General features: G+C 38.8%; 1 protein-coding gene across 2 annotated transcripts in view; it reads left to right on the forward strand.

Moving 5' to 3' along the window:
• Positions 1 to 22,319, forward strand: part of LOC5575506 (monocarboxylate transporter 8) — a 163,957-nt gene that overhangs the window by 44,630 nt on the left and 97,008 nt on the right. For both annotated transcript variants that reach the window (XM_021847031.1, XM_021847032.1), the window contains exons 4-5: positions 2,308 to 2,444; positions 3,583 to 3,730. In XM_021847031.1, the coding sequence (XP_021702723.1) occupies positions 2,308 to 2,444; positions 3,583 to 3,730 (285 nt within the window). The remainder of the gene's footprint in view (positions 1 to 2,307; positions 2,445 to 3,582; positions 3,731 to 22,319) is intronic.

The following is a 22,319-nucleotide window of genomic DNA, read 5'->3' on the forward strand; positions in this document are numbered from 1 at the left end:
ATGTCATCAAAACTTACAACTTTGCTGAAGATACCAAGAAGCTATTCCTTCAATAAGTTTAGTTTTTTTTTATTATAATAAATCGCCGAAAAAAATTATTTTAGTCAAACCGTAACTGCTTTTAAACTCGTGATTGGAAAAATCACTCAAAAATATGTGTTAAAACTTTCTGAAGAACTGTGAAAATTTCATTCGAGTCGGGCCAAATATTATTCAGATGTGTAGCCCTCTAAAATTGATCATTTTGTATGGAAATATCGAAAAGGTTACAAATGTTTTGTCCAACACTTTTTGCTCTATATCTCTATGGGAGGATATTACGGCAAGTAAGGTTTTGTTAATGTGAAGGAATTCGTCAAAGGATACGTGTTGTTTTCGTTTAGGGTTGATAATATAAGAGACGGGACCGGTATTGTACGCATGACCTTCTTCTTAGTAAGCCGAAGCAGCAGCAATTTATCACCGACCACGTCAAAGAGTTAGTTGGACAAACTGTATTTCGCGTGAAATAACAAGACTCCGTTTATGGATCAATGTTATATGGATCGATCTTATATCAACACATGTATTTTCAATTTTAAATGACCTTGTATACAGCTATTTAGGTTGTTCTATTAAATATCTCTTTTTTCGCTTCCATTACCATATAAATTTCGTGTCATGGTGAATGTATCTTGAAGTGTTGATTTTTTATGAATACTTTGTTTCAAATACTTTCAGAACATTCAATTATGCACATTTTCGCTGAATCCACCAAAGAGCTATCTCGATTATTTTTCAAGGTCTGGACGATTTTGTTTAAAAAGATATTATTTCCCAATTTGTTTTAATATCTTTTGCGAGAAATTATTGTATAAAACGATATTGAGAGAAACATGACTGATTTTTCAGGACCACCCTAATATATTTGTTTAAAAATTCATAATTCGCGAACCATAAGAGATAGAAGAGGCTTCCCACGGCTACAAAGCAAAGCCATGCTGAAGGTGTCTGGGTTCGATTCCTGGTCGGTCCAGGATATTTTCGTGATGATAATTTCCTTAACTTCCCTGGGAATAGAGTATTATCGTACCTGCCACACGATATACGAATGCGAAAATGGCAACTTTGGCAAAGAAAGCTCTCAGTTAATAACTGTGGAAGCGCTCATTGAACACTACGCTGAGAAGAAGGCACTGTCCCAGTGAGGGCGTAAAGTTAAGAAGAAGATGATAGGAATTTGAGTTCTTCGTGAAAGTTGCTCCAAATAGATTGTTCTGAAACATTGTGGAACATTGTATATGCCTAAATGTGTCAACAAAAAAGTTTGTATTCTGATCTCGTAAACCATGTGGACCACCCTGATTTCACATTACTGTAAAAAATGTCTAAAAAGGGAGAAACTTTCCCGAAGACTCCATATATCTAAAACTGACAGTTTAGGCGCAATCATTTTTGTCTTAGATATGGCTTTGGGACCAATATGCATTATTTGTCACAGATCCGATAAACCTTTTTCTCATTAAACCTCCTATTTGTTCTCTTCAATGACAAACAGAAAAGTTCTGGTGGCCTCCGGTATCAGGCAGAACAAAATAGGATCATCTCCGACGACTACACAAACAATTTCACAATATCCTATGAAATGGATAAACAGTGCACGTTTAGCTTGTTTGCATAACGCAAACAATTTCCAAGACAATAATCCGCGGGCTGAAAACCAATAAACCGTGCAATCCCATTAGTCCCATAGTGCCACCGATGCTGCCACAGAGAATTTCCAGCTAAAAACGCAAATAAAATTAGCATTATCAGGCTGGTCATTTTCAATGTAAACGAAACATTATGCAGCTATCCAACATGTCATTTTCCATTGACATATTGCTGAACTTCAAAGTTTATATTTAGGGACCTTTGATAAATGTAAACATTGAAATTCACACGGATAGAAATCATAATTTCAAAATGATGATTATGACTCATGATATCATACTTCCAGTGTATTTTTATCTTATGAAAATATAGCAAGAATTGGACCCATGGCAGTATGGGCCAAGCTCAATGCGATTTGCGTTTTGAGCTGGAAATGCTTCACATACAAACAGGCTCTGCGCATTTGTTTTCGATAGTAGTGATACACTGTACAGAGGAGGGCAAGTGACAATGGCGATGCCATGCGATCAGCTGAGGACATGATATCTAAGCGCTTCTAGTGTGATTCTCTATCCCGCATGGTCCCATATTTCACTGCCCGAGTATTATGCATCAAGCTTTCAAAATATGAAAACAATTCTCATTAAAATACCTTTGTCGCTATTTCCGTTCCAGGTGGCTATGACCGAAGCCGGCTGATGGAGGAGGAAGACTCAGCTTATCCGGCTCTGTTAGAACGAGAACTACATTCCCTCCATCGGAATGTGCCGGCATTGCGACGGGCCGGCGTTGACACCACTGCTATTAGACAGGTAGGTAAGCGATGTTGTGGAAAGTGCACATGTTGCATGAAGTTTTGGTCCTTATTGCTTATTTTGGCATTTCATGTCACGCATTGCCAAAAAAAAAAATTATTCCGGGGGCATTTTACTTTTATTTTACTTCTCCCTAAGAAATTTACAAACGAGATAGACCAAGTGATCCACATTGAATAGTCGAACTTATCAAGTATATTTGGTGCATTATTAACTCGTTGATGAGAAAATGCAAAAAATGTTGTATAATCAATTGAATTGCCTTATAACTTTACACAGTGCTTTTTATAATTTGCGAAACAAAAGATTACACAGAAAGAAAAATCCATGCAAATTGTAGCATAAAATCGTGCACATAAAGGGAATGCCAGATTTGTCGCAAATTTACGTGACACATCGTGTAAAATTACATCAACATCATGTAAATTTCTGCCAATTGTCGCGTAATCGGTTAGAGTCCATGCTAGATTACACTATGTATAGCAGAAACTTACATGATGTTGATGTAATTTTACACGATGTGACGTGTAAATTTGCCATATTTTTGGCATTCCCTTCATGTGCATGATTTTGCGCTAAAATTTACATGGATTTTTCTTTGTACACTACAAAGCCTAGAACTCGATTTTCATGAACAAATATTTACGACGAGGGCTGCAAAATGGAATTCTGAACCAAGTTTGAAATTTCTAAAGGTGTTTCGTAATGCCGTTTCGTAACAAATTTATGTGATGGGCTAAGGATCAAAACTTTTAGAAACTAGCTACTCTATCATTTGTTGCACCAAACACGCCACGAGAACCTAATAAACATCCTAATACCCTTTTAATGCGAGAACATAGATAAGCACACATCATTTGCAAAACGAGCAACGCTAACAAGCACATAAATGGCCTTATTATGTGATAATCAATACTCTGTAACACACACGCGCCAAAAAGCCACACAAGCTCACACATCATCTGTTAAAAATTTAAAGCTCAATCCCGCGTTTTCAAACGATGTGCCACACAGTGCACTAATATTTCCTGTCTCTCTATTCCTCCCGTACATGTACGCTGCACTAATCATCTGGATGGACCCTATGATGACGGCCATCGTTTACCAACCGCGCATCATTGCCACCCACGAGTAGCACTTTTACCCGGACGGCGGATGGGGTTGGATCGTTTGCGGAGTTGCATTCCTGGCGCATGTTCTCACCACGGGATTTCAGCTGTCCTACGGGCTTCTGCTGCTGTACGCGATGCGCCACCTGGGTCACGAGGTGAATACCGAAGCAGGTTAGAAGGCACCACTCTCTATACCATTGTCCTTACGTACATGTTTCCCTTTTTGCAGATATTAGAGATGGATTTGAGGGTATGCGATATTTCAAATGATTCCGTACAACACTGTCGAAACTTAATTCCACGGAAAACAGAAATGGAAAAAATATTTTTTAGACGTTCTTTCGTTTCGTATCGTTGAAAAAAATCTTTTACTCATGAAAGGTCAACTTGAATTTTTTTTTTCCAGTTGGTGTTATTATGAAATTTTTTAACGATATAAGATATAATATTTTTCGTGGGTTTTGAACCAATATATCATAGTTTTACATTTTTCACGCAAATTTGTTTTACAGAAGACGAGAACTAAAAATTGTTCTAATGTTCTGATGTTTTAAATGCTTTGACGTTTATACAGTATCTCAAACTAATTACATAGCACATTATGTGTTATATAATCTTTTTTAATATACAAATTTCAACAAATTTTACATCAATATTGTATGTCACTTTTTCTCAGTATGGCGCTTAGAACACACAGTATTGGACAAAATAAAGTACACATAGACCGTTTTTCATACAAAATGTTAAATTTAGAGGCATGGATCTAAGCTCTGCGCGAGTGTGTAGTAACATTAAATGGATGGATATGGGTTATTAAAAGGGTCTGCGTGATCTTCGGGGATTTGAATTCGAAACTTGTAACCTTCTTACTTATTGGGTCAACAGAGGGGCTCGGCAGCTTAGTTTGTAAAGCGCTTGTCTAGCATACAAAAGTCCTGGGTTCGAATCCCAGCCGAGCATGTGGATTTTTTTTCATAATTTTACCCATAATTTATCCATCTTTATCACGCGTAATGAGTTAATTTACTGAAAATTGATATTCTTCAACTTGTGTGTATTATCAAATTGCTCAATTTTATAGAAGGGTATTTTGCTCTAAGTATTTCCATAAACAAGTTCATTCTATCTCTACTTTTCATCATTATGACCTATAACCTCCCTATAAATTTTTTTCTACAAAAAACCCTGAATTTCCAGCTTAGCAAGCTTGAAGTAACTATCAAGCAACAGTGATAATTTCAGTTCAATCGGATCTAAAGTCGAGATTCAATCCTCAAAAATTGACCATTCTGTATGAAGAATAGCCTTCATACTGTCCAGTATTATATATAAAGCTTAGCTAATATATCAATTGAAACAAAGCGTAATTATCAATTTTATTATTAAAAGGTTAAAAAAAATATGATTGCCATTATCGCAACATAAACCATATTTTAAATGATAAAAACCACAGGTAACATTATAGGCAGTCAATCAATGTTCTCCATTCATTCAAGTAGTGTTGTATTTTGTCATAAAATCAATAAACAACGAAGTGTTGTTATATATTGTGTTTTATTTGAATTTGAACTCTAAACAAATTAAATACTTGGATAACATATAATATGTGGAGGTACGGACAATCCAAGTAACATTGGTAGCTGCACAACAGCTTGTTGCTAAAATGATTGCTAAAATATAATTTATACAGCCTCTTTTCTGCTGAATAAATTGTTATTCAGCCACCAATGTTACCTGGGAACATAGTGTACGGAAATTAAAAAAAGTGGCTTGAATTTTTTAATATAATGTCCGTTTAATCTTGGCAGCACAAATTTCATGTGATCAAGATTAAATTTCATGTTACCAAGATTAAATTGAATCGGACTGTCTTTTAATGGTGTATTTTTCTAACACAATCTATTGCAATTCTAGGGGAAACTTTCCCTTTTACGGTTCAACGAAAAGCTACTGCAACTGTCACATCACTGATTTGCACTGGAAAATCATCAGTAGGCTTCAATGATACCTTGGATACCATCTTGATGATTGTTGTTTTTTTGCTATATTTCATAGCGTTTTCTCTTTCAAGCATACTATAATTGAATGTTTTCTTCAATGATGGAATGATTTCGAAGCCTGCGGTAGAACTTTGACAACTGCGGTAGAACTCTGCGGCTACCGCAAAGTGGAAAATTTTCTTAACAACCGTAATATAGTGAATTAAATTCCAGATTCATCCTACAACCTTACTTTTGATTACATTGTTGAAATTGTTTATGATAATAGTCAAAATCTAGCAAATTCTAGAAAACCGTTCGATTTTGTCACCCAAATCGAACGCTATATTGCCATCGAACCGTACCAAAATCGAACGGGCACTGTATCTAAATCAGCATTTGAAGTTATGGAGGTTATTATGCACTGTATAACTCATGACTGCATTGTCGACATAACAACTAGGCCAGTGGCATAGCTAGGGTTTTCCGGACACTGATTGGTGTCAAATTTAGGAGTTTCTTAAATAGAGATATTTGTCTTATACAATTAAGATATTTAGTATACCAAAAAAGTTTAAATTACTTAGAACAATATTTTATATTCCCTCCTGAAATAACATCCCAAGTGGCATTATCATATAACAATTATTCCAACTGGAAAATGCTTTCCATTCAAATTATTAAATTAATCATTGTCCTGTTATTTCATCAGCAAAATCAAGTTATCATTACTAGGTATTTTATCTTATATTTCCAACAAAATAATAACAAGCTTAACTGTTCCGCTATTAACATCCACATGAAATGGACATGCCAATATTTTTGATCATTAAAAAAAAATACAGGTTCCAAACCTAAATTATGGAATACTAGTTCATTATATAGACTATTACAATATAAATAAATCGGATACCATTAGGATAAGTTCCTGAAAATATTCTTGAAAGTATTATAAGCAGCTCTCAAAAATAACAATTCCTTTCATTAAACATAATTATGTAAATTCGTTGTTTTCAGTAGAATTAGTATAGGCATGGCTTTTGATAATCCTTAGAAGAAAATTTTCTAAAAAAAACTATGCAGAATATCTTGTAACATTACAAAGCATATTTTATGGTTCACTGATAACAACCATAAGTATTATTATACCATATTAAGTAAGATATGACAAATCTATTGGATTGAAATGTGGATTAGTTACTGGAGATTTTACCCTAGATTTTTGAATAATAACTTCTTGAGGTGTTTTTTACTTCACATAACTCTCTTGATTTGAATGTATAGTATAGCCCATGAAAAATGTGAAAATTTTACGATCATAAGTTTAGCCTTCACAAGCGTTATTTTTTTTTTTTTTTTTTTTTGTAGGTAAATGTAATTTTCGATAACAGTAGTACATTCTAGCTTGAATTTGCCATGGAGTACAATTTTTGTCATTATATTTTTATAAACCTAGTTGGTGTACCAAAACAAACAAGTCCAAAAGTTTTGTTCTCCAAGGGCTGATTTTTTCAACATCTATTATGAAGTAAATTATTGTAATTTTATGGCTTTCTCAGTCTAATAAATCAAAACGGCTTGTTTGGCTAAGCCCGACGTTTCGGTCCCGTGTATTGGACCTTTTTCAAGGGATAACTAAAATTGAATACATAGCTATTATAAACATTTTACATTACACAAAACATACGCAGTCAACCGTCTCTCGTCACCTAATGTACATATTTTTAGGAGAAATGCAGCTTCTTGTAGTGCCTTGTTTTTTTAGAAAAATTACAAATATATGAAAACATTACATAGATTACAAATATTACAAATGTTTGTTACTAAAAGACTCACATTTAACATTGGGTGTTAAAAATCTAGAGGATGGTACTGACTACACTACATACTACTCAACGATAACACAATTCGCAAACTGACTATTGTCAACTGTAGATTTAAAACTAAGGACGGGTATGATTTGGTCGATTATTCGGTATGCTCAGTGGTATCTAGTGTGTGTTGTGTGTTGCGGCGCGATAGTTTTCTATCACTAAGTGTGTTTTTCACTGTGTGTAGAATCCCTGTGTAAGTAGTATGGAGTCTATCTACATCAGTACGAAAATTGACTGTGTGAGCTGTATTTTGAATTTGGCACATTTCTAACATCGGAAAAGCTGTTGATCGGTACGTACGATCAACTGTCTTCGTGCCGTCTAGGTTGAAAGTGTGTTGTTCCTGAATCATGTGTTATATTAATGCGGTATTTGCTTGATGTACATCGAGATTTTGTTGTGTGTTGGCTTGAGCATGTGATAGTTTGTTTATATTGGATTTATTACCACTCAATCGTTTTTTAACTGATTTGTGGTCATTCCAATATACACCTTATCACAGTTGGTGCATGGAATACTGTATATAATATTATGTTTTTCTAGCTAAGGGACTGGATCTTTGACTGGTCTAAGCAGAGATTCGACATTCTTTTCTGTTCTAGTTGCTGTTTTGACTAATACTCAATCTTTTTTCAGGATTCCGAACCCTAACAACCTCGATCATCGGAATCCTGAAAAAAGATTATGCATTAGTTAAAATAGCAACTATAACAGAAAAGAATGTCAAATCTCTGCTTAGGCCAGTCAAAGATCCAGTACTGCTTAAACAGAATCAAACAAATATGTACAAAATCAAGTTTCAAGTTCAATGCTTGCTTACGGTCAAAATACTCGTTTGATAATCTACAGGAGCAACCTGTGATATCTCAAAGACTTGTGAGAATGTTTGCATACTTAAGCAAACAACAAAACATAGTCTATCTACATAGTTTTGTATTCAACAGCTGACTAATAACTCCGTTGAGAACAGGACTTCGGATCAACCAACGTAACCAGTCAGAAGAAGAACTAATGAAAAATAAGGTGTACACACATGTGTGCCCATATTGTTACTTTTTCGCAATATTTCGAAAGGCCTGTTCTTGGCTGACACAGGCAAATCAACATACAGTATTGATCTGAATAATAGTAGCCCATGTCAACTTCTATATACTGGACAATTTCGAAGCCTTGTTTCCCTAGAAATTGTGCTGAAATTTGTCAACGGGATTACAATTTGTTGAGGTTTATAATAACTCATCCAAATTCAATTTCCAGGGCGTATCACAAATTATTTTTATGTAATGATTTCATATAAGTAAAGTTCTATTTACACCCCCACGTCTTCAAGGTTGGGTTGCAGAACGGTGAAACGACAACTAGGAAGGAGCGTTGAACATAGCTCTGGTCCGCACAAGTCCCACCTGACGCTTCCATGGGTCAAATGATGACAAAGACCGCAAGCTATGGGTTGCGTACTTAGCTGGTAGTGCAGCCTGGGCACCGTTGTCCTTCTGACAACAGTTGGATTGAGAAGGTGCGCCTCGAGCGTCTGTTCACCAGGAGGTGCGGCTCAAACAACGTCTGTTCTGGTATCCAGCGGCAGAGCAAAGAATGCTGAATCGTGTACAGATAAATCAAAGGTCGCAGCCCCATCAACGTGATCGTCCTAGTGTTGGATGGGACGATAAACAGAACTGGCACGTTGGCGCTCTGGCGAGACAGGTGGTTTGGCGTAGACCCAATAAGCCACCCGTAAAAAACCTTATTGTGAATAAGATAGGAGATAATACGACCCGGAACGGCAAAAACCCTCGTGACGAAATAAGGATTACGATGAGAAACTTGGAACATGGAACTGCAAGTCGTAGCACTGCGAGAACTTTGTTGGACGGGACAGAAGGTGTGGAAAAGTGGGCATCACAAATGAGCTAGGAACTGGCTTCATAGTGCTGGGCAAGATGCGGCAACGCGTTATCGGGTGGCAGCCGATCAATGCAAGAATGTGCAAGATGAATCCACACAAAGTGAGACCCGACAACGAGAAAGAGACGTTTTACGCGCAGCTGGAGCAGATATTTGACGGATGCTCGCCGCGTGACGTGAAAATCGTTGTTGGTGACATGAACGCACAGGTAGGACGAGAGGAGATGAATAGATCGGTGATCAGGTGGAACAGACTGCACGCCATGTCGAACATTCTTCTCCGACATCACCAATGTTCGCACATACTGCAGTGCGAATATACACAGCTAAAAATTTTTGATTCCCATTGTAGTGTAAACTGAGGCATAGAGTAATGATTAATCAAATTAATCTTTTTCAAAGCATTTCGTTTAGTTTTCAACCAAAGATGCTTTACATGATTGTGTAAATTTAAAGTGCATAGGGTTGAAAAAATAGCGATTTATCGTTGACATTTCAGTTTATTTTGATGCTCCAAATATGTGCATGAAAATAAACTTAAATTAACAACATATTTTTAGCTCTGTATATTCGGACCACTAGTTGACCTAGTTGCTGTATGTATGCGCTCAAAACTTTCGACGGTGACCAACTCGTGTCGAAGCCGAACGCCGAAGATCAACATCGCTCGGCTACGAGACTCAGAAGTATCCCAAGAATAGGCGTAGCAGTTGGAAGTGGCCCTATCAACGGAAGAGCAGCTTGACGCCGCCACTCTTAAAGATGGCTGGACGCACATAAGATCCCTACCTGCCAAAGTTCAGCCTAAGATCCCCACCAGCACTGAGTTCAGCGACCCCAAATCAGAGAAACGACTGGTACGACGGCAAGTGTGAGCAGTTGAAGTGTGAGAAGAATGCAGCATGGGCGAGGATACTGCAACGCCGTATGAGAACGAACGAGGCACGGAACAGACCAAACTCGATCTTCCGGAGAAAGAAACGCCATCAAGAAGAACGAGATTGCGAAGCGATGGAAGAGCTGTTCCGCGCTAAAGGCAAACGGAAGTATTACGATAAGCTGAACCGTTCACGCTAAGGCTTTGTGCCAGAAGCCGACATATGCAGAAACTGTGATGGTAATCTTCTCACGAACGAACGTGAGGTGGTCAAAAGATGGTGGCAGCACGACGAGCACCTTAATAGTGATGTGGCCTGTAGCGAAGGTGGCACGGAAATAGCATTGGGAGTAAGCACGGAGAACGAAAGACTTCCGTCTCTGGATCTGCAAGAGGTAGAAACGGAGATTGGACTGTTGAAAAACTACAAAACCGCTGGAGTGGACCAATTTCCGAGCAAGCTGCTAAAATACGGTGGTGATGCACTGGCAAGAGCGCTGCACTGGATTGTTTCCAATATTTGGGAGGAGGAAGTATTTCCAGAGGAGTGGATGGAAGGTGTCGTGTGTCACATCTACAAAAAGGACGACAAGTTGGATTGCGCAGATTATCGTGCGATCACAATTTTGTGCACCGCCTGCAAGGTACTCTCCCAAAATTTATGCCGTCGTCTATCACCAATTTATAGAGAATTCTTTGGGCAATATCAGGCACGCCAGGTGTTGCACAAATGCCGCGAATACGATGTACCCACACATGATTTGTTCATCGATTTAAAATCGGCCTATGATATAATCGATCGAGTACAGCTATGGAATATTATGCACTAAAACGGTTTTCCATATAAACTGATACGATTGATTAAGGCGACGATAGAGCGAGTGGTGTGCGTAGTCTGAGTATCAGGGACACTCTCGAGTCCTTTCGAATCTCGCAGATGACTACGGCAAGGTGATGGCCTTTCTTCAGGAAGTCCGTTTAGCTACTTGGTTTCGCCGACGACATTGTTATTGTAGCAAGTAAATTAGAGACGATGTACGTATCAACCACATCCGACTAAGGGCTAGACAAATCAAACTGAACACTTAAATGTGTCGAAGACAACGTACATGGTTGCCACACAGTAGAGGACACGGCACGCCTCCTACCTTATACCCCTACCTAATATTGACGGTGATGCAATCAAGGTTGTCGAAGAATTTGTGTATTTGAGCACACTGGTGACCGCCAATAACGACACCAGTAGATAAATCGAAAGACTCATTGTTACTACTTTGGACTCCGCACTCTTCGATCGAACAAAGTTAGCCATCGCACGAAGTTAACCATCTACAACACGCTGATTAGAGCGGTACTCCTCTATCGACACGAAACATGGACCCTACGTGCAGAGGATCAACGCGCCCTTGGTGTTTTCGAACGGAAGGTGTTGCGGACCATCTACGGCGGAGTGCAGATGGAAGACGGAACGTGTAGAAGGCGGATGAACCGTGAATTGTACCAGCTGCTGGGAGAACCAAACATCGTCCATCTCGCAAAAATTGCAGTGGGCCTGGCATGGCACCATAGCGTCGGATAACAACCCGATGAAAATGGTTCTCTAAAACAATCCAACCGACGTAGCGAGTAAGATGGGTCTATCAAGTTGAGGACAATCTGCGGACCCTTTCGCAGAATGGCTGAATGACGACGGACAGCCATGAACCGAGTCGAATGGAGACGTCTCCTACGTACAGCAGAGATCACCCAGGCCTTACCCTGACTGGACGTACCTCCACGGTAAAATTTGAGTAATATTTTTCTACCTTCGTAAAACAAATGAAAAGAATGTAGGACATCCTAACCCTTTCTTTGTAATGTATTGTTCACATGAAATGTTCAATTTTCCAATCCCTCTCCCTACTCCTCTTAAGGTGAAAGTTCATTGAGCACGTAAACATAATGTTGCCACCCACTCGAGCCACCCGCTAAAGCACCCTCTCGATCACCTCAATGCCACCCAACAAGGCGGAGCACAATGTAAAGTGCGTCGGCCAAAACTAAATCATCATGTTTCATGTATACCTCCACCAACAAAATTATGTAGGTAGTGTTACTTGCACACGTTTCATACAAAGGTATTATTGTCGAGATGAATTCATCAACAACTTCATAAAAGCTCAAAATCACAATTTATTTCATTTGGTACTGAAAACATGTTTTTTGACCAAAATTATAAGCGTTTTTCACACCATGCATATGTTGTTTACCTTATTTGGCAGTTTTTTCCTCTCTTCTCACGCTTCTCACGGACGGAGAAAGTTGCCATCAGTATGCATTTGAATTCTACAGTCAATTGTTCTGTATAATATCTTATATTCATTTTTGCTGTTAAATTGCGTCGTACATTGTTTTTCTCACGCATAAAAATGTTTTGCAACACTTGTGACATTGTACACCTTTTGAGTATTGTGAAATTGTAAAATACGAGGTTGTAGCAAGTGTATGAATATCCAAACAATTTTAATTCCAAACATAAAAATTGACATCACTTCCAATCAGTGAGAGCGGCGCATCCGATTCATAAACAATGTTGGCTCAGTGAATTCGCGTTTCGGTGCTGTTTTCGAGCACAAATTGACGAATATAAGTGATTTATTGCTCCCAGGAGCATCGTGCGTGAAAAATCAAAGTGTTTCAAATATCGCATTAGATTTTTGAATTGCTACGGTGAGTAGAAATACGATTAAAAGTGATTTTTAGAACGGGCACCGAAAAGCCAGCGAACAATATTTCAGTGCGTGAAGAAGAAGTGATTCGGTAGTGCGTGACATTTTACTACACAAATCACAGCAATAACTAGGTTTTTGCATTCGAAAACTGGTAATTTGCGAAAAACACATTATGGAATGCTTTCAGTTAAGAAACCACCCCTCTACAATAAGGTTAGTAGCTTCAAATAATCATTTTTTGTGATCGCTCTCGAAAACACTGTGAGAAGCGTGGGAGGAGGGAGCGGAAAGTGAAGGGGGAAGTAAGGTGCCATATTAGAGACCATTTTGGTACTCATGGAGATATGTCCTTAAAGCCCACGTTGACATTGAATTTCACCGAGTTTTAATTTTTTGTGTGAAAAATCGCAAATTATGACAAAATGATAGCGGAAACTACTTTCCGTGGAATGAGCAATTTTACGAGGAACTTTTCCATATTTCGTTTCTTGTGTGTGTGTGTGTGTGTGTGATACAATCCACCTCCCACTGGCCGGCAGTGCTTTTATGGAAGAAAATTGTATGCATGTATTTAATGATACCCTTCGATATCTTTATATCTGCAGACAATTTTAGCCCAGGAGATGAAAGGTGATAGCTCTACTGAAATTCCAACGACCCATTTCAAGAATGGCAGTAAATACACACACATTCTGAGGTCATTTTTATTTACAGTAAGCCCCGCATAAAAACATCCAGATATCAAATGGATATATGCAATGTTTTTACACTTCCCGAATCGAAAATTATATTTTCGACCCTGGCACGTATTTAGTTTGAATTGGTAATAAGTGAGTAAAGTAAACAATAATAAAGAACGATTTTACCAGGATGTGAAGCAGTTTTTCTCCGTCGCCGCACTGGGGTTTCCGTAAAATACTATACACTTTTTCACTGCACTCCACGCATAACACGTTCGATCCTGACCGCATCACCCGCCCCGCAGGAGCAAGCGTCGCAGTCAAAGGATCACACACTACTGCAAAACAGGGGAAAAAATTCTCCGGCAACGAAAATACGCGCGAATCGGTCAGAAAAATCAATCGGACGACGCAAAACCGAACTGTCCTGCTTGGGCTTCACAAAGCACTACCCAGCAAGACGCTCCAAAACAGGGGAAACAAAATTCTCCGGCAACGAAAATACGCGCGAATCCGTCAGAAAAATCAATCGGACGACGCAAAACCGAACTGTCCTGCTTGGGCTTCACGAAGCACTACCCAGCAAGACGCTCCAAAACAGGAGAAAAAAAAATTCTCCGGCAACGAAAATACGCGCGAATCCGTCAGAAAAATCAATCGGACGACGCAAAACCGAACTGTCCTGCTTGGGCTTCACGAAGCACTACCCAGCAAGGCGCTCCAAAACAGGGAAAACAAAAATCCAGCAACGAAAATACGCGCGAATCCGTCAGAAAAATCAATCGGACGACGCAAAACCGAACTGTCCTGCTTGGGCTTCACGAAGCACTACCCAGCAAGGCGCTCCAAAACAGGGAAAACAAAAATCCAGCAACGAAAATACGCGCGAATCCGTCAGAAAAATCAATCAGACGACGCAAAACCGAACTGTCCTGCTTGGGCTTCACAAAGCACTACCCAGCAAGGCGCTCCAAAACAGGGGAAAAAATTCTCCGGCAACGAAAATACGCGCGAATCCGTCAGCAAAATCAATCAGACGACGCAAAACCGAACTGTCCTGCTTGGGCTTCACAAAGCACTACCCAGCAAGACGCTCCAAAACAGTGGAAAAAAAATTCTCCGGCAACGAAAATACGCGCGAATCCGTCAGAAAAATCAATCGGACGACGCAAAACCGAACTGTCCTGCTTGGGCTTCACGAAGCACTACCCAGCAAGACGCTCCAAAACAGGAGAAAAAAAATTCTCCGGCAACGAAAATACGCGCGAATCCGTCAGAAAAATCAATCGGACGACGCAAAACCGAACTGTCCTGCTTGGGCTTCACGAAGCACTACCCAGCAAGGCGCTCCAAAACAGGGAAAACAAAAATCCAGCAACGAAAATACGCGCGAATCCGTCAGAAAAATCAATCGGACGACGCAAAACCGAACTGTCCTGCTTGGGCTTCACAAAGCACTACCCAGCAAGACGCTCCAAAACAGGGGAAAAAAAATTCTCCGGCAACGAAAATACGCGCGAATCCGTCAGAAAAATCAATCGGACGACGCAAAACCGAACTGTCCTGCTTGGGCTTCACGAAGCACTACCCAGCAAGACGCTCCAAAACAGGGGAAAAAAAATTCTCCGGCAACGAAAATACGCGCGAATCCGTCAGAAAAATCAATCGGACGACGCAAAACCGAACTGTCCTGCTTGGGCTTCACGAAGCACTACCCAGCAAGGCGCTCCAAAACAGGGAAAACAAAAATCCAGCAACGAAAATACGCGCGAATCCGTCAGAAAAATCAATCGGACGACGCAAAACCGAACTGTCCTGCTTGGGCTTCACAAAGCACTACCCAGCAAGACGCTCCAAAACAGGGGAAAAAAAATTCTCCGGCAACGAAAATACGCGCGAATCCGTCAGAAAAATCAATCGGACGACGCAAAACCGAACTGTCCTGCTTGGGCTTCACGAAGCACTACCCAGCAAGACGCTCCAAAACAGGAGAAAAAAAATTCTCCGGCAACGAAAATACGCGCGAATCCGTCAGAAAAATCAATCGGACGACGCAAAACCGAACTGTCCTGCTTGGGCTTCACAAAGCACTCTTTTCCATATTTCGTTTCTTATTGTCAAATTTCGTGTTCACAACGACATGAAAAAAAAAATATCGCATACCTCTCAGTACCACCATGGGCTACCCACACAGTACATATGATTGTTTGCGGAACAATTTTTCCGCCTGTCGTCCATTCACTCCCTTTTTTTGTGCGGAAAAAGTCTAAAATGCGTCATGTTGGTTTAGGGTGCCGGGATCTGGCTCACCTATGAAAAGGTTGCAATTGGTTGCTACAAACAGTACCAGCAAAAAGTATGCTAATGGAGCTTAACGGCCGGGAACGATAACTTTTCACAGTCTATATATGACCGGGTCAACAGGGAAATGAAGAGGAAAATTATTCCACTCTTTGTCGAAAGGGAATCATCTCTACTGAAACAGGTCGGGATGTGAAATGAAGATGAACTTATTTTGAATAATGTTATGCGGAGCAGTACAGTTGATTTCGAATCATGTGTATGCCGAGACAAAATTTTGGGTACATTTAGTTCGAAGTTTGGAACATCTATCCCTACCTGAAAGAAATAAAACATATGATTGACTTTTTCCGTATAGTTTCACTTAGGACTAACGGCTATGCAGTGGTTGGAGCTTTCATGTACAAACTTCATCATCATAGTTGAAATTATTTTTTTATATCTCAAAATCCTTAACAAAGAAAGTTGCTGAATAATAAAATTCTTTTTAAGCAAATTTAGTTTGGCACTCTTACAGAAGTTTGTGGTGCTGTAATTCCATGTAGAGCTTAATAACAGCACACAGATTTATGAATATATCTTTTTCCATTGGTCGGATTGAATTGCTTTCATCAGCAACTTTGTTGTTCAAGAATATTTAACGGAACATTATATAAGGGTTGTAAAGAAGATACGGAAAATTTTATTTCATTATAAAGCATTTTTTACAACTGTAAGAGCTCAGCGCAGTACTGATCGTTTTCCTAAATTTGTTTAAACGATATTTGGTATATCAAAGGTGGTTCTTAAAAACAGCTCAATTTGGCCGCGGCTCACGATACTTCATGCAGAACAAAACTACAATCATGAGATCAAAATTTAGATTATGGTTCACCCACAATACAAGTGCGACAGTTGTTTCGCAAAAAAAAATAGATTGCGTAAGCTGCTTTCGGAGCCTTGTCATTTCACCTGGTTGATTGGATTTTTTTATCTGACTTCGCAAAATTTTATATCACCAATTCTGAGCTTCCTTCTTCCCCTCATACTCGCATCACTATCAAGTACCTCCCACCATGCTTGCGTCGAAAGATTTTCCGCTTGATGGGTTGCTTTTTTACCTCAATCCTACCATCGAAAGCTACACAGAGCGGGAAGATTTACATTTTGATTGATGCAATCGTCTCTCCCAATCCGGTTTGTCTTTCTACTTTTGTTTCGTTTACTCGGAAAATGCAAATTGAAATCGCTGGGAAGATTTCCCGTGTGCAGATAATCGTAACATTCAGCGTCATATGGGTTCTGGTTTGACTGTCATGTTTCGAATCTGTCTGTCTGCATGATTGAAGTAGTCAACGTGAATTCTTCTAGTTACCTCGATGTATGCATACCGATTGCATGTGATTTACATTTGAAATATTGTACTTCGGAGTTACATTGATCGATGTTTCCGAGCTTTCCTATAACATGTCTATTGCTTCCTATGATTGAAAGTTGATAATATCATTAACTTACAGAACATGGTAGAGGGGCTATTCAATAAAATGTTCCTACAAATGGCGGAATATCTAACAATGTTTTATGTTGTAAGACCTTTAAAGAATTATATTTTTTTCCAAACTAGCGATTAATTTAAAAAAATCGCGATTTTGAAATCTAGATTCTAATTTCAGCACAACATTTCTAGAATTTATTGCATCACTATTTCATAATCTACCAAGTGGTAAAGAAAAAGAAAAGCAAAGATGGTTGTAAATATGAGTTGGGTTCTTTGAAGGGGGAAATCACATATTCGAAATAAGAGCATGTAATTCCATATCGCAATGAGTTCGCACAGTTAGCAATAACTAAATTCAAAAGATTACTTAGATAGAAGTTCCCCTTACGAAAGTAGAGGGTCTAGCACTACTTAAACTGTAGTGTTTTGTAAGAATTCGTTGATATTGATTGTTGCTGTTCTTTTTCATGCTGAAGATTGATCTGAGCTATCCAAATCATAGCTACTTTTTAATAGATGGTATCTATTGAAAGTCACCATCGACAAAAAAGCACATAATACACGGTGTGAAATTCCTAGTCAACTGAAACAATCTGCCAACGACATCACGTCGATTTAGGTTGATGATTAGCTTCAGGTGTACTCAAAACCCAAAACTGATCAATGTAACGTGCTGTCACGGTCAACGCCTTAATGTTAACATCACACAGATCATTGTATTCTTATACTAAAAGCACATATCACTCAAGTGTAACGTTTCATCTGCAAATCGAGTTACCAACGTAAAGTTATGCATTATCTTCCTATACAAAGTTCCTCCAAGTAACTTCAAAGAGCTCTTCGCGTAGTCTCAACTTCGTCTTTCGAATCTGCAATCCCGAAACATCCTCCACACATCGACAGTTTAATGGGTTGCCAAATCCTGACTTCAACGAGTCACGTTTCTGAACTCTCACAATAGGAATTTGAATTTCAAAAGCAATTCATACCCAGCCGTGCCAGAATTGAATTCACCTCCCGCACTGTTTTCTCCATGCGTAGCTGGAACTTTTCCTGAAGAATTCTCAACGTTAGGGCGTGAGTGTGTTTTCCAGTGAAAGTTCTAGCTTTTCAAGCTGCATCATGCAGCCAAACCAGCGACAAACTCAGTCGAGAGCAAATGGCTTTTCCGGCGAAACTTCCCGGTTTGTCGATGTCTGCGTTGGAAATGAAATCGAAAACCACCCACAGATAGCGGGGAGCTGCCGGCTTGTGTCTTCGTCTACCCCTGGTGTTGACCCATTCATGGAATCGGTTGCCATAAATTATGAAATAATAGTTATTTATATTTATTTATTGCGTTGCGCTGCTTTCAGCTACGTTCACTTACTAGTAGCCCGATGGTGATTTATCCGAGGTCCTGATATGCCACGGGTTGCACCATAAGCAGCGGCTTTGGTTTGCTGGCTAGTTCACAGTGGTTCGAAGGCGACCAAAATCTTAAAAAATCGAAGTTTTTTGAAAAACTACCGTATAATTAAACATTATGTTAACTGTGCAATTGAAATAAATAGACAAATTGAGGTGAAATTTGTCTCGTCTTCTCGGTGAGAATCGAACACACGCCACCCTGTTCACTAGATACGCGTTATCTCTACATCCCTCATGATTTTGAATGAATAAAATGTATATCAAACGAAAAATAAAAACTAGGTTTTCAATCGGCAAACATGTTTGCTTTATACAGCACTTAAAACGGATGTCAAAAATTTAAACAATTGGTCCAAAAACTGATGTCTTGAAATAAGCACAATTTTAAAATTGTTCATAATTATGTGTAGAAACTTTTCTACTCATTTTTTTTTTGTTTTGTTTCAATCGATTTATACTGATATTAAAGTGACTAAACTGAACGAAATCCAGTTTTTTATTTGATTACAAATACTAGGCAATGATTTTTCAATATAATTTTCTCACTATGTCAGGAGAATTGTGTGACACCCTCCTCCCCTACCGTAGTCTGTTTTCCTATACCTAATACATGATTTTTCACAACAACATAGGGGAGTATATCCCCCTTAAATGCTAAGTCATTTATGTACGGTCTCTTATCTGTAGTGTACAGAAAATATAGATAATAAAGTTTAAACAAACTGTTTGTTTAAAAAGTACCATAAGGTTATAGTACACTGTTAGTCACGTTATGCACAGTGAGAAAAATCCATGTAAACTTCGGCGTAAAATCGACCACATAAAAGGAATCGCGTAATCAAGCATGTACTCAAACCGTTATAAGCTTCCATATAAAAGGAATTTGTGCACAAAATATCATACAATACCGGATTTATCACCGAAAGAAATAAATGCCTTCGAAATCATCTTCATTCTTGGGCTGCCGAATAGAACAACACAAGAACAGCTTGGAAAAACCCACCGTTTTGAAGGGTTCACTTCTCAGCACCCATGCAAATTTATCATAACTGTAATGCGCCGATCAGTTAAACAACACTTCAAATCCTCAATCGTTATAGCACGCCTTTCCACGCCTGATACAAAAGCAGTCTGCTAACTAAACAACAAGCCTCTCTGCCGTAAAAATTACCGCCCCTATACACCTTACCCGCATCAACTGACGTAGACGCAGTGGTCTACTGTGGGAGCCACTTTAATGCATCATCAATACTTTTCCCCCTTCCCCTCATTGGTCAGAATTCTGACGTGGCAGGCGCCATTGTTGTGTAAAATAGAAGATCACCAGCCCTTATACACTAAGGGTGTCTGATAATCCCAAGCAGTCATCTGGTTGGTTCCTTGTGAAAGTGCAGCTGATCTGGCGATACTGGAGTAGCAACCACGGGAGGCCAATTAAGCTCAAGTTCAAGCTCAATATTTGTTGAACTGTTTTATTGTATTGTTTCAAGAAGACTAGTTGTGGTTATAAACAAGAATATTGCAATACATTTCAATGATTTTGCTACTCCACCGATCAAGCAATTATGTTGCTTTAAATAAAGAAAAATGAGAAAAATGCCTTTATATAACAAATGAATAAAACCTCACGCCAACCAACACCTCCCTTTTGCTACAATCCCGATAATGTCAAGTTTGAATAACGTTTTTCAAACGTTTTTGTGAAACTGTTCAATACAAAATACGGAATTTTCCCTACCTATTGTCTTATTCTAATCATTTTCGTCAAAACCTTGAAGAATCAAATTTCGAGTTTGAGTGAATCGATGAAGATGAAATTTTTGAATTTTGCACTACATAGGAGCTGGATCCTAATCTTGGCACACTTAGAGGTCCCAAGGAAAGTGCCACGAATACCAACACACGATCAATCTTACATCAAGGGAGGTACTGGCGGCTCTTTACTGCTACCCCAACGTGTCGCTGGTTCTAAAAAGTAAACAACCATACAAAATTACGACCAAACAATGGTTGAGGCGTAATCAATTTTCTAGAAAACACTCATTCTGGGAATTTTGCAGAATTTGCTGATTAAATTGCCAACAGCACACTGCAGTAGCACGCAGCAAATAACTACTTGCAAACAATATCTTTTGAACGCATTGATTACCTGTAATTTTGCGAATAATTATTTTTACTTTTCCGCGTTAAGCCTTAAAACTGGTTCTGGACTTAGGTTGGCGGCTTTTCAATTTTACTCCCAGTTGACAGCCGCCCTCCACCCTTGTCTTACATAGGTCAATTTCCGCAGAATGAAAACGTATCGATGTTTGTTTGACTTTTTTTTAAGCTTTCGGTCATCGTCTGCCGAACAAGGAGGTGACTGCTCGGCCCCAATAGGTCAGAGGAAGAGACCTAGAGTGAATTTATAGCAGAGAAAAAGTAGATTTTGTATGAAATTTGACAGGCAAATTAATGACAAGTTCATCCACTTCTACTGGCCTATTCTGTTTATGTTTGCTTTCTCACGGCAAATAAAACCAATGTTGTGACAGTTCTCACAGCAAACAAAGAAAATGTCGTCTACATTGCAACACTATGCAGGCAATTCGATTGGTCCAGATAAAAATATCGCGATGCTTAGCTTGGGATTTGCTTCTTCAAATGAATAGGGTGACGATGGATGATTACAATGGTCTATGCCACGTTCTTCTTTTATTGTCGTTATTGTCGAATTTATTTTTCTCTTCCGCTCAAAGTGCGGGCAGTGTTTACATAAAATGCCATCCGGACTAACATCCAGTGCACAATTGTTAACCAAATGAATATTGAGCGGATGAATGTACAGCGATATCGTTCGTTCGACGTCATCGTAAATTAGTTCAACACGGCGAAGTTTGTCAAAAATCGAACTTCACGCATTAGTAAACCCATGTTTCAATGGTAAGCAGTAGGTATATATTTCCTTTTATATTTAAATATGCTTTTTCTACATTGGCCCTTTCACCAAGTAGAACATAACGAGTGACGTTTATTTTCGAAGATGTCAACAAATATGAAATCTCACCTATACCTACATATAGCAGTTTTTCCTCAATTTTCGATTGACGAGGTGAACATTTTAGACAATGTAAAAGTGTCTCGTGATTTTGATTACGAATTATAGATTATTCCGATAGTAATATGAAATATTGTGAATAACAACCAATAAATAAAGATTAAACAAGTGTATTTCAGGTACCCCTGCTGTTTTTCTTGCGTTATGCAGAATATAATTGCATTTCAGCTACTTGGACTGCTGAGAATACGTAATTTCCCTAATTGCTTATTGAAACGAGCCTCCAAAGAGGGTACCTTAGGCCCGCCATTCATAATGCAGATTGATAATAATGAAAAAGGTAGTTAAATTAATTGATTACAAACATGAGGTTAACAAATGATACCACCTTCAGGGAAGAAAAATCTGTTAAGGGGATGTCCATCAATTACGTAAGAGGTTATAGGAAGAGGGTGAGTTACAGATTTCTTACCCGCCACATAAGTTATTTATAATTTCCATAAACAAAA

The sequence above is a fragment of the Aedes aegypti genome, chromosome 2 (assembly GCF_002204515.2).
Source record: "Aedes aegypti strain LVP_AGWG chromosome 2, AaegL5.0 Primary Assembly, whole genome shotgun sequence".
NCBI classification, from domain to species: Eukaryota; Metazoa; Arthropoda; class Insecta; order Diptera; family Culicidae; genus Aedes; species Aedes aegypti.